Raw genomic sequence first — 14,494 nt, 5'->3', positions numbered from 1 at the left:
TTGAGCTGTAGGTATATTTTACATATGAAGGCCCTTGTCTGTTAGATGGCTAGTGAAGATCTTCTCCCACTCTGTGGGCTTTCTACTTAACTTGTTAGCTATGTCCTTTGCCATACAGAAGCTCTGCAGTTTACTGCAGTCCCATTTGTTCAAACTTTAATTTGCTGTGTTTCTGGGCCTTTATTAAGAAAGTTTCAATCTGTGCCAAAGAATCCTAGTGTTTCTTCTATTTCTTCCTGTAAAATTTTGAGGGTATCTGCTTTTTCTTCAAGGTCTTTGATCCATTTGTAATTAATTCTGGTGCAGGGTGACATATAAGGATCTGGCTTTGGTTTTCTACAGGTGCTTAAACAATGCTGCCGGCACCCCACTGAAGAGGCTATCTCCCATGATTTTTTTTTTTTGGGGGGGGGTCCCTTATCGAAGATTAGGTTAGCCATAGGTCTGTGAGTTGATTTCTGGGTCTTCAGTTCTATTCTATTGGTCCTCAGACCTATTCTTGGGCCAGTACCAAGCTGTTTTGATTACTATAGTTCTCTAATAAAGTCTAAAGTTTGGTATTGATATTCCTCCAGAGCTATTCTTTCTGCTAAGGATTGTTTTTGGTATATGGAAGTCTTTTATTATTCCATAATGAATTTTTGGATTGCTTCCTCTATTTCAGTAAAGAGCTCCTCTATGACCCAGCAATCCCACTCCTTGGCATTTACCCAAATGTCCAGAAACAAGGCCATACTAAAGCTACTAGCACAATGATGTTCATTGCAGCACTATTTACCATAGCGAAGTTATGGAACCAACCCAGATGCCCCTCAGCAGGTGACTGGATCAAGAAGATGTGGTACTTATACACAATGGAATTCTATGCTGCTATCAGAAAGAATGACCCACCCACCCCCATTGATAAGAAAATGGAAAGACTTGGCAAAAAGCATATTATTAAGTGAAGTAAGCCAGACCCAAAGGAGCATAGGCTCAATGGCATTTCTCCTTTGTCATGATTAGTGCACATCTAAGATTCTCCTAGCAGAGGATAACAATAGCTCAAAAGCTATATATATATATGGTGATACAGGATGAGACTAAACGAAATGAACTCTAAGTTATGGAAGCAAGAGGTTTATCTTTGTGATTGTTCTTAATGTGAAGTTATTTCTTTTCTCTCTCTTTTTCTACTTATATTGTTACTGTATCTGACTTTGTTACCTGGTATATTGTGTATATGTGTATTTGCTTGTTTGAAATAGGGAAGGGAAGAGGGAAAACAAGATGACTGGGAGGGTGGGGAAGGAAAAGGGGACAAAAACAGGAGAAGGCGTATCAAGGTTTGAGAAATAATGTACCCATTACCTGACGAATGTAACTGTACACATTATCTATACATTATTCCGACAATAAATAATTAAAAAAAGACAACAACCAAGAATTTGGCTAACCAGTTAACTTTTCTTTTAAAAATAAAACTATGCTATATAAAGGAAGCAAAACCTGAAGAATAAATGGGTATGATGATACCTGAGTTTGGTTTTTCTTTCTTCATGAAACCTATTTACAAATTTATTAGCTTGACTCTGCAGTGCGCCAAGTAATGATGTGCTTTTTCTTCCACAGATCTGCTCAGTGTCTGCAATGAATGTTTCCATTAATCTAGACAGTGTTATGAATTCCATGGAATTTAGCTTCTCAAGAAAACCATCCTAAGTTTTAAAAATAACACAAAAATTATGAGAGTGAGTACAAAATAAAATATGAATAAGATATAAAAGAGCTGAATAGATGTTAACACTAACTATATTCTCTTCATATTAATTACATCTAGTATGAATAACTATTATTTTAGATTGAATTTTCAAATACCCCGAACCCCTAAAAGTTGGATATAAAAAGCTGAATTTACTTAAATTTGATTCTATTCCCTTCATAACTAACAAAGTAACTCAAATGAATTATCATACAATAAATTATTTGGCTAATTATCTATATAACTATATATACATATATGAAATAAAATGTTAAATTCCAATTAATTATTAAGGTACATATATTAAAATAATTCCCTTATTTAGCTGAAAATAATGTGATTTGTCTACTTCTTTTTTTGTTTTTGGTGGTATTATGGTTTGAATTCAGAGGCTTACACTTGCTAAGCAGGATCTTTACCACAGGTAACACCTCTAGCCCCTTCTGCCTTTTTTTTTTGTAGTTGGGTCGTGAACTCTCCCGCCTGGGTGCAATCTCTGAGCTCTTCAGCTCCAGGCTACTGCCCTAACCCTGGGCCTAGGCGTTGTCCCTGAGCTCTTCAGCTCAAGGCTACCACCCTACCCTTGAGCCATACCCCACTTCCTGTTTATTGGAGATAAGAGTCTCATCCTTTTGTGCCAGGCTGGCTTTGAACCTTGATCCTCAGATCTCAACCTCTAGAGTAGCTAGGATTACAGGCATGAGCCACTGCGCCCTGCTTTTGCCTTACTTTTGAGATAACTTCTCCTTTTTGACTGGGCCATCCTATCCCACACTTGTCCTATTTATGCTTCCTGAATATGTGAGATGATAGGTGCAAACATCTCCCACCTATTGGTTGAGAAAGAGGTCTTGCCAAACTTCTTGCCCAGGCTGTCCTCAAAAACCATGATATTCCTGTTCTTTGCCTCCCAAGTACTTGGAATTACAAAGCATGTGCTACTATGCCCAGTGTATCCTATTTCTTGTATTTATTATAAAAGCTCCCTAAAAGACACACCAGTAATATCATTAATTTGACTGTGTTAGAAGTGTAATATACATTATGGGGAACATAGAAATATATGCAAAGACTCCAGACCTCTAAAATAATTACACTATGTAAAACAGCAAAATATCTAAAGCTTTATGAAAATACCTTTGCTCTTGACATAAGAAATTTAACAGCTCGATCATGGCAAGTATCTGAGGCACTGTACAGTAACTCCTGGATATTATTTGCCAGCTTTCCTAGCTCTAAGTCAGTTAATTTCATGTCTTCACTGATCCTAAAAATAATAAAATATGATTTAGTAAGGGATAACTGAAAAAACAATACTTTCCACAGGTGAGATATCAATAAAAAGATAAAATACAGATTTGAGGGAAAAGTCTGTGATGTAGTTTTTAATGATGAAATATCAATTAAACATATCTCAGGTATTATATACTTTACTAAAGGAGGTCCTCTTTTTACTTACAACTATGAATAATTTCATAATACATCATATGTGGTCACTTATTAATAGCTTACTGTTATTATGTGCTGGTACTAAATACAAACACAACAGGCTCCTTCCTTCAATGAAGTTGTAACCAAACAGAATATATCATTTTCAATTTAAACACAAAAGTGCAATATCTAGGAGCATCTGATCATATAAAATAATGTTTACCAAAAGAAACTGTAGGAAATGGAATAAGTTTTTTCTTTTTAAATTTTGTCGCAAAAAAAAAAAGTGTCATCTCAGCATGAGATGAAGAGAAGCATAGATAAAGAGCAAAGATAAGAGTCAGACCAGCCTGAGCATAAATGTGATGAGATCCCACTCAAAATATAACTATACCCATTATACATCACCCTTAGAAAAAATAAATAACTATAGCATCAAGGACTGGAGTCATGAAGATAGGGTGGGTCTCCTGGCAAGTGCAGAGCCTTTGGTCACACTCCAATACCCAAAAACAAAACCAAACAAAAACAACCAAAGCAAAATTAGTTCTGCCCTAGTAACTTTAAATCATCTAAGCTCTCTGAGCACCAGTTACTAGATTACTGATATGAGGCATTTAATTCAATAATTTAGTAAATTAATATTCTTTTCCATCCTTAAAATTCTATAATTTCTCTACTTCTTCAGTGCTTGCCTATATACTTCTCTTTTTTTTTGGCCAGTCATGGGGCTTGAACTCAGGGCCTGGGCACTGCCCTTGGACACTTTTTGCTCAAGGCTAGCACTCTGCATTTGAGCCACAGCACCACTTCTGGCTTTTTTTGTGTATGTGGTTCCCAGGAATTGAACCCAGAGCTTCGTGCATGGTCAGCAAGCACTCTACTACTAGGCCAAACTCCTGGCCCTCATATATTTTCAAAAGGAGATACACATCACAAAATTAATTACACTTTCGTTAGAAATCCAAGACAAAAATTTAGATGGAGTCACCTTACTGGAACCATTAATAAGATGATTCAATGTCTTTTCTTTTTGGTAATAGCTGCCATACTCACATAATATCCACACCTCCTGGAGTAGAAGACAATGTCTGCTCTTTGCTGGATGAAGAATCAGTAGTACATTCGGGTTCAGATACTGAATCGCTGCTACAGGGCTCACTATTTGGAGACACGTTTCTTTGAGAGGTAGTGTCAACTACTGAAGGCGCTAATTCACCCTCACTGAATGCATCACTTATAAACATGCCTTCATGGGTTAAATAAGCCACCTCTGTGTCCAATGAGTTGTCTTTTGCTGCATTCTTCTGCTGTGAAATCTCCTCCAGTTCTCTAGCCCTTTGGTTTTTGTCAAGAACTGAGAGAACAACACTGTGAATTATATTCAAGGTGGCCTATCAAAAAAAAGGGGGGGGAGGAGAAACATTTTTAAAACAGTTTGTACTTGGAGTTCCTTAAAGTGAATTCTGTGCACATAATTGTAAAGATCAATGATAATAACTGTATCAAGGGTAAATTATACTTATATTTCATTACTTGGTAAAAGTGATTTGTAAAACAAAAAAAATCACCCAAGCTTAGGGTAAGCACTTACATTTTTACTGATTTTTAAGTGAAAACCTCCCGAAACTATATTATATAATTTCTCTCACCTCTTCAATAGGCTATACTATACTTTCATAGCTTGCTTGAAGAATTACATTAGTTGTTATGGCTGCCACGAAGAATAATAATTTACATTCCTTAACATGTTGAGGCTTTCTCCAGCTCTTATTTCACACTGCCTCTCAGCTATTTAATCACTATTCTAGACATTCTGGTTCTTTTTCCTATACTTCTAACACTCCAAGATTGTTCTTATCTTCCTCAGCACCTTCCTCTTTAATTTCCAAAACCAAATCTCTTTCCAGTCACAAAATGTCATTTACAGGTATTTTGTTATGAACTTACCTAACTAACCACATGGAAAACTTAATTCAAAATAAAGAGCTAAACAAACAACCAAAATTATAAATCTCCACAAAAAATGGGGAAGAAGTGTCAAAAACCTTGACTAGAAACTGGTGTCCTGATTAGGCATCACAAACAGGCAATAAAAGAAAACATAAATTCATCAAAATAAAAATCTACACAACAAAAGACACAGTCAACAGAGGAAAAAAGGCTACATGTAGAATACAAGAAAACAGTGTTATATATCTAATAAGGGGTTAAAATCCAGAATAAAGAACATTTGCAATTCGACGATGAGAAAATAATTAAATAATATGAAAAGAAGACAAAATTCCAAAGAAAACACACAAAAGACCAATAAATACATTAAAAGATTCTGATCACAAGCCTAGTGCTGGTGGCTCACGCCTATAATCCTAGCTACCCAGGAGACTGAGATATGAGGAGTGCTATCTCCAATTAACCACCAGAAAACCAGAAGTGGCTCTGTGGGTCAAAGTGGCAGAGCTGAAGAGCTCAGGGACAGTGCACAGGCCCAGAGTTCAAACCCCATGACTGACAACAGAGAGAGACAGGATTAGAGGGAGAGACAGGGGTAGGGGTGAGGGTAGGGGGAGAGGGAAAGGGAAGGGGGAAGAGGGAGGGGGAGGGAGAGGGAGAGAGGGAGAGAGACAGAGACAGAGAGAAATTCAGGGAGAAATCAGTCTGTACCAAGAGGAACAACAACAGCCAGAAGTGTGGCCTAGCAATAGAGTGCTTGTCTAGCATACATGAAGCCCTGGGTTTGATTCCTTGGTACCACATAAACAGAAAAGGCTAGAATTGATGCTATGGCTCAAGTGGTTGAGTGCTAGCCTTGAGGAAAGCTCAAGAACAGTGCCTAGGCAGTGTTCCAGGACGGGCAAAAGAACGAACTCACACACACGCGCACACACACACACACACACACACACACACACACACACACACACACACACACGCCAAGCCTGTATCAAGAAATTCTAAAAATTACAAGCAAAATAAAATGATAAATAAAACAGTTGCAGAGAAAGGGAATAACATCCATCACAAAATAATCCAAATATTCATTCACTTCTATACCAATAAATAAAACCCACAATGTACACTCCAGGGTAGGATATTAGTTTTTGTTAGTAAAAAGCAAACAAACAAATGTCTCATATATATATATATATGTATATATATATATATATATATATATGTACAATGGAATTCTATATAGCCAACAGACAAGATAAAATAATGGCATTTGCAGGGAAGTAGATGAATCTAGAGCAAATCATGTTGAGTGAGACAAATCAAGACCAAAGGAACAAAAGGCGCATGGTATTCTTAATGTGTGGCTATTAGATCCAAACAGTTCAATAGCAAGGACTCAATATTTGCATACCCAATACTATGGACATGGTATTTGAAATATAAACACAACTACATAGACATAAAAATTTATGACTATAGACATGTTTTATTACATAGATCAATATGTATCTATGACATACAAACCCTCAGCCTAATTTTAATTATGTTCTAAAATCTAAGTGCCAGTGATTGTATACAGAGAATCCCTTCTTGAATACTTGTTTGTTAAATATGGCATTTGAAATAAAATGTAAAAATCAATGTTAATAAATTCTTTAATAAAAAAAATGTAAAAACTGAAAAAAAAATTATCTCTGGGGCCAGGAGTTTGGCCTAGCGGCAGAGTGCTTGCCTAGCATACACAAAGACCCAGGTTCGATTCCTCAGTACCACATACATAGAAAAAGCCAGAAATGGTGCTGCAGCTCAAGTGGCAGGGTGCTAGCCTTGAGGAAAAAGCCCAAGGACAGTGCTCAGGCACTGAGTTCAAGCCCCAGAACTGACAAAAAAAAAAAATCTCTGGGGCTGGGAATGTGGCTTAGTCATAGAGTGCTTGCCTAGGGCCTAGCCTGCATGAAGCCCTGGGTTCGATTCCTCAATAGCACATAAACAAAAAGGCAGAAGCAGCACTGTGGCTTAAGTAGTAGAGTGTTAACCTTAAGCAAAAGCAACTCAGGGACAGTGCCTAGGCCCTGAGTTCAAGCCCTATGACTGACAAAAAAAAATTAAATTAAACTAAAAAAGAAAAATAAACCCAAGTGCAGTGGCTCATGCCTGTAATCCTAGCTATTCAGGAGGCTGAGGTCTGAGGATCTTAGTTCAAAGCCAGCCCAGGCACTAAAGTCCTAAATTCCCTGAGACTCATATCTCCAATTAACTACAAGAAAAGCAGAAGTGACTGTGACTCCCGGAGTAGGGCAGTAGCCTGGAGCTGAAGACCTCAAGGACAACACCCAGGCCCAGAGCTTAGGGACAGCGCACAGGCCCAGTGTTCAAGCCCCATGACGACCAAAAACAAAAAAAAACAAACCACAAAACAAATTTTAAAAAACCCTATTTCTGGGAATATAAGCCATCACTCAGAATCACAAAGAAAAATAAATCAAGACAATTAATTCTGACGCAGAGGCTGAATGTGAAGAAAAAAAATCTTTTGTGGAAGAGATGTCAAAATACTTGTTACTTGAAAATAAACTAAATTTTGCACTATTGAATACAAGAAGATGAAAAGAGAAATTAATAAGGCTCTATTGGGTACAGAAATTTCTTCAAAGGAATATAAACTTGATAAAAAGTAAGCATTTTCCTTCAGAAAATTCTGTTGATAACAGTATAATCTCTCCAGAATCCATCATCTATGCCATATAAGAGTTGTGAATATTTTCAACCAATATAAAAAAAAATCTCTAGCTGAAGAACATACATACATACTAACTTACGTCTTGAAACATACCAGTATTTAGAAAAAACATGAGTACTAGAGAAACATATGAAGAAACAAAAGATCAGCTCATCATTGACACAGATCAAAAACATTTTGGAACTAATCTAGGTTAAGTCTTGGGGCATGGTCTACACTCTTCTAAGCCTAAAGATATATTGTAGCATGTCCAGCACCACCACAGATTTCTGGATAGGAATGCTGTGCTAATACTGCCACATGACCCAAGTTATATTCTTAGAAAGATAGATGTCTATAAACATGCTGATCATGAATTGAGTTTCTAACAATTTATTCTCAAATGTCCAAACAAAATAAAAACTCTTCTCTTTGTATCTGATGAGTAGGGAACAGCTAGGTGTTTAACTGCAGAGACCTTCAAACAGTTCTTCTGGCAACTGGCACAGAATCCTCAAGCCCTAAAGAATGCCCTAGATCTTTGCAATGTTCAAATGTTCTCCAAATTGCAATCTGTGAGTTAATCAGAATTAGGATTTTCAGACAAGAGAGAAAAGAGCACACTGCACTAGTAAATACTAACAAATGTTTCACATTTGGCTGTTTTCTCACCATTTTCTGACGCCATAACAGATGGCAAGTACTACAACACCTCTAATTTCCTTGTATACAATTTTCATAGTTAAGCTCAATTCCAACTATGAAACAGATACTATATGAATGAGTTCAGATAGGTCCTAATCATCTAATATAAAATAATTAGCATCAAAATAAATATTGAGATGTATGCACAGACCCCATTAGTTTTACGAACTAGGAAGTCAGGGATAAATTCATTGAACATTAATTATCACAGAAAGAAAAATCTTTGGAAAATATTTTATTAACATTCTTCAGTCCTTAATTATGAAAATTTATAGCTACAACTGGAAAATTACTTGACTCCAACATAAGAGCACTGACAGAGAAAGTAGTTTCAACAAAATTGTGACTATTTATATTTTATAAAACAGTACCCATTTTAGGCCAGAATTATCTCATACTCTACCAGAACTAACACAGAGACAAATCTAAGTCTAGGAAAATAAGTTCCATGCCCAATCTTTAATTTCTTAATTCATTTTACTTTACAGGCACATTGCTATACTCTGCTAAACGTATTTTAAAAGTGCTTTGAGGGCCGGGAGTTTGGCTTAGTGGTAGTAGAGTGCTTGCATAGCATGCACGAAGACCCGGGTTCGATTCCTTGGTGCCACATACTTAGAAAAAGCCGGAAGTGGTGCTGAGGCTCAAGTGGTAGAGCTCTAGCCTTGAGAAAAATCCAAGGACAGTGCTCAGGCTCTCAGCTTAAGCCCAGGTCTGGCAAAAAAAAAAAAAAAAAAGTGCTTTGAATTTGTAATAAGATAGTAAAGAATGAATAAAACAACCCATATGAATGAATATATGGATTGTTTACTAAACAATTCTACATTTTAATCTTTTTAAAAATCAAACTGACCAAACACATCATCTGTCCAAATTAATTAGAATTATACTATTATACTAAAGACATTTGTTCAGAATTACTTGAATAAGGATATAGAAGAAACTTTTATTCTAGTTTGCACATGTATCTGTACATATGTATATGTATACATATACACATAGAAATGTGGAAAGTGGCTTACTTTTACAGATATTCTGGACAAACTGTTAGATAAGCTTACCTTAACTCGCTGTAGAAAAACTGTAAACTTAGAGAAAATATCCTTTAACAAGTCAAACCACTGGGGGAAATTCAACATTCTCATCTGATCTGCAAGCCTAAAAAAAAATTAAACAAAAGAATCATTCTGGATCAATACAAAATACCTTCAAGCTAGAGGAAACACTATTAAATGATTAAATTTAATAATTATATATTTTAATATAACAAAAATGTATACAATGTAAACAAAATAGGTATCCTCATAAAATTGAAATGCATTTATTGTAATTTATTTGTTTGTTTGGTCATGGGGCTTGAACTCAGCCTGGGGGCTGGCTTTGAACCCGATTCTCAGATTCTCATATCTCAGCCTCCGGAGTAAATAGGATTACAGGTGTGAGCCATGCACCCGGCTGTAATTTTTAAAATATAAAACTTTTAAAATAATAAAATTTTATTCAACTCCAGAATAACAGAAACTTTGAGATGATCAATTACTAAACAACTCCTATTTATTTAACTATCTTTAAGTCTAATGACATACAAGCATATATTTGATCCCAAGTGAATGTGCTGTGTTCACAAAAAAACACAAATCAGTTTTGGTTAAGAGTAAGGACATATTCTGTAATAAAAGTAAGGATATACCATCTCCTTAAACCAATTTAATAACCTTCTTTTCTATCTACAAAGTAAAAAATATTACTTTGCCACAAGTGAAAGGAAAATTCTAAATGTTTATTAGGATTACTAGCTGAGCAACTTTGTCAAGTGATTAGCCATACTTTAATTTTCTCATCTTAGCATGGGGAAAAAATAGGATCTATATCATATGGTTTTTGTAAATATTGAATAGGTTAATAAAAAGTACTTAGAGCAATGCACTGTAATTTTTTAATGTTTTGTATAAGCCAGTATTATTGATAACCAACATTGATAAATAACATCAAAGATGAAATAGACTGATAAAAAAAACCCATATGTTTTATAGTACTAAAATGGCTTGTTATTTTGCATTTTTAATAAATGCTGTGGCATTCAGGGACTTATTGTATTAAAAGAAGAAGTACTCTATTAAACAGGAAATTCTCTAGTTAAACTGACAAGAAAAAGAATCACTAGGGCCAGGAGTTTAGCCCAGTGGTAGAGTGCTTGCCTCACATGCATGAAGACCCAAGTCCAATTCCTCACTACCACATACATTGAAAAAGCCAAAAGTTGTGCTGTGGTAGAGCACTAGCCCTGAGTTCAAGCCAGGACTGGGGAAAAAAAAAAAAACTCACTAATACTCATGACCACTAGCCCTAACAGAGCATCAATGACATTTTCCAACTCCCAACAGCAATTGCTTTACTAAAGTTGCTTCAACTAATTCTGAAACCAAGTTTTCACTAAGCAATGATTATATATGAGTATGGGTATGTGTATAATATATATATAACATGTATATATATATTTTTTTGTTGTGGGGTTTAAACGTAAGCCCTCGGAGCTATCCCTTAGTATTTTAGCTCAAAGGTAGTGCTCCAAAGCCATAGTGTCACTTCTAGTTTTCTGGTGGTAGTTAAATGGCGATAAGAATCTTATGAACTTTCCTACCCCAGCTGGCTTTGAACAGTGATCCTCTGATCTCAGCCTCCTGAGTAGCGAGGATTACAGGTGTGAGTACTAGCACCTGACACTAGGCAATAATATGAAAATTAAAATTCTACAATTTCCCAGTCTGTTTGTCTCAGAGAAGGTTCAGTTTCTACATTATTCATATCTTAGGCAAGTCAATAGTTTCGATATTTAGATGAGAAATTGTGAGAAAATAGTTATTACTATTCAAAATAAAAGATTATAGAAATTCCAAGAGTGAAACATGAGATTTAATTTCATTTTTAAATATAGTTAAATAAATTAAGTGAATATTTGCTATCCCACTATAATTAATAATCATCAACAACCCCTGCTTCCTATCTTCTTTCTCTCTCTCTCCCACCCCTCTTCTCTGTCTTGGGAGGCCAACCTTCAGGACTGCCAATAAGCAGTCTTTGTAAAGACCAGAGGAAGAAAAGATAAAACAATTACCTTTCCACATCCAGTTTTATATTCAGCAGTTCGGGTAACCTGTACTCAATATGGTCCAAAGATATTAAATTTAAAAAGCCCAGAAATAAACAATTTCTGAGTTTTACAAACTGGTTACTATTCTGAATAGTATGATGCCTGCTTTTCCCCACCTAAGATATACATTTGATCTGCTGTATATGTAACCTGACCATTAATCACTTGGTACCTATCACAGTTTTCAGATCAACTGTCTCAGTATCTTGATTTCTTTGTCCAAGTAATTTTCATTGTATTTAATAATGACCCCAAAGTCTAAGAGTTGTGATTCAAAGGAAGCACCAGAAACATTTAACAGCAGATTAATTCTCACTATGAGGTGATGCTACAAGATATATAGTAAAACAAAACACACTGCATATGTGAGATTCAGTATTATACATAGTCTCAGACTTTGATGGGGGATTCCTGCAGATAGGAGAGGCTACCCTATAGCACTTATTCCTCCTGTTCTCTTTCAGTAATACCTAACCTCAGGCTACTTTCCCCTACTCAAGGACATAGCTGTTTTAATTCCTACTGTCTTTCTTTTGAATTCTATTATCTGCTCTTTTCCCTTACCTCTTAAAAGTATTTCATTATTAGGAATGATTTTTCTTACATGCTGCCCCAACCTCAGTAAACAATTCCTTAACTAAATCCTCCTTAAATTATTCTAATTTCTGAGTCATCTTTTTCCTGATTAAAAAAAATCAAATCTTTATACTTACTTTACAACAACATCTGTGTCTATATCTTCTATTTGTGAAACTTTATTAATCACACACTGTAAAATTTAAGAAAAAACAAAAGAATTCAATTAATGGTCTTCAGAATCCTAATTATTCCATGTTCCATTTATATGGTAGAAGGCACTTAGTCAGTACAATTATTTTTCCAGACTTGCATATGTTAATTCAAGGTATTTGAAATACTATACCATTATCCTACCCTGTTAACTAGTTAACTATTTTATAGTATATTTAAACATAACGCCCTACTATTTAAAACTGTTCAAAATCATGTACTAGAAAAAGTAGAACTATGTTACTTAACAAGTACAAGTACAAGCTCTATATTAAAATGTCCTTGCAATAAACACATATTGGAGATTTATCTTTCTTGGTAATACATGATAATTTTTTTGGGGGGGGGCCAGTCCTGGGCTTGAGCTCAGGGCCCGAGCACTGTCCTTGGACTTTCTCAAGGCTAGAGCTCTACCACTTGAGCCTCAGCACCACTTTGGATTTTTTTTTCCTATGTATGTGGTACCAATCGAACCTGCATGTTAGGCAAGCACTCTACTACTAGGCTAAACTCCCGGCCCAATACATGATAATTTTAAAGCTAAAAAAGAGTAGCATTTAAATTTCAAGAAAACATCAGAATTAAATTGTTATTAAAAATACTTTGAAAATCATACTAGTTGTTTATAATGCAGTATTTTTTAATTCTTCTTTATTTATTTTATTGGTCATGGGGCTTGAACTCTGGTCCTGGGCACTGTCCCTGAGCTCTTCAGCTCAAGGCTACCGACTTAACCCATTGAGCCACAATGCCACTTCCAGTTTTCTGTTAGTTAATTGGAGATGAGTCTCACAGACCTTCTAGTGTTGGGTTGGCTTTGAACCGCGATCCTCAGATCTCAGCCTCTTGAGTAGCTAGGATTACAGGCGTGAGCCACCAGTACATGATTATAATGCAGTACTTTTTTTTAATGGAATGCATCAGTTCAACTCACATTCAGCTCACAAAACTAAATGCATCTTTTCTTCCTTCCCAGCTACTATTTCATCACAATAGATTTTATTATCTTGATTCCTAAACTACAGATTCATTTTGCCTGTGTCTCAATTTTACAGAAGTGGAGGCATGTAGTGTTTACTTGCATGCCTGGCTTTTTTAGCTTTATATAATACTCATGCGTGCAGTTTTGAGTAACACTTTCATTCTCATCCTGTATAATATTGCACTGTATGAATATACTTTAAATCTACTTACACTTTCCACTCATGATGGGATTTAGAATGTTTCTAGTTCATAACAACACTGACAGGAACATTCTATTGTTTTCGTGAACATACTTAAGTATTTCTGTTGGGGGACTACTTAGGAATTGAAATGAAGAACAGCAACATGTAAGTATATTTAGCATCGGTCGACAACAATTTTCCAAAATGTTTATGCCAATTTAAAGTGTTTGAATGTGTTTTCAAACATGCAATGATAATTCTGAACTCAGGGCCTGAGCACTGTCCTTGGGCTTTCCTCAAGGTTAGAGCTCTATCACTTGAGCCAAAACACCACCTTTGGCTTTTCTATGTATGTGGTACCAAGGAATTGAACCCAAGTCTTCGTGTATGTTAGGCAAGCACTCTACCACTAGGCCAAATTCCCAGCCCTCTGCTTACTTTTATATAAACATTAAAAACTTACATATATATTCAATATAAAGAAGATAAAGCTGGATGTCTGTGGCTCACACCTGCAATCCTAGCTACTCAGAAAATTGAGATCTGAAAATGTCACTTCAAAGCTAACCCAGGCACACAAATCCAAGAGATTCTTTTATTAGAAAAAAAAAAAAAAGCCACAAGGAGAGATGTGGCTCACAACCTTTAGTGAAAATGCTAAGAACAAAGGCTCTGAATTCAAACCCCAGATTTGGCATTAAAAGAAAAAATGAAAAGAAAAAATATGTTGATGAACTTCAATGAAAATGAAGATCATTAAAAACTAAACAACACATTTATTTCCATTTAAAGTCCTAATTTCTTATCAAAAGTATAAAAAAGAAATGAACATTTTATTA

The 14,494-nt window shown here is 35.6% G+C and overlaps 1 protein-coding gene across 4 annotated transcripts in view; it reads right to left on the bottom strand.

Moving 5' to 3' along the window:
- The window catches only part of Vps54 (VPS54 subunit of GARP complex), a 73,721-nt gene that overhangs the window by 28,095 nt on the left and 31,132 nt on the right, over nt 1–14,494 (bottom strand). For all 4 annotated transcript variants that reach the window (XR_016536244.1, XM_090336821.1, XM_090336823.1 and 1 more), the window contains exons 10-14: nt 12,414–12,469; nt 9,611–9,707; nt 4,229–4,566; nt 2,879–3,008; nt 1,516–1,697 (exon numbers count right to left, since the gene is read on the bottom strand). Coding sequence is in view for 3 of the 4 variants with exons in the window: in XM_090336821.1 (XP_090192947.1) it covers nt 1,516–1,697; nt 2,879–3,008; nt 4,229–4,566; nt 9,611–9,707; nt 12,414–12,469 (803 nt within the window). In the remaining variant the exon portion in view is untranslated. The remainder of the gene's footprint in view (nt 1–1,515; nt 1,698–2,878; nt 3,009–4,228; nt 4,567–9,610; nt 9,708–12,413; nt 12,470–14,494) is intronic.

The sequence above is a fragment of the Megascapheus bottae genome, chromosome 7 (genome assembly GCF_031878675.1).
Source record: "Megascapheus bottae isolate mThoBot1 chromosome 7, mThoBot2.hap1, whole genome shotgun sequence".
In the NCBI taxonomy this organism is placed as follows: Eukaryota; Metazoa; Chordata; class Mammalia; order Rodentia; family Geomyidae; genus Megascapheus; species Megascapheus bottae.
This window is presented reverse-complemented; position numbering and strand designations above follow the sequence as displayed.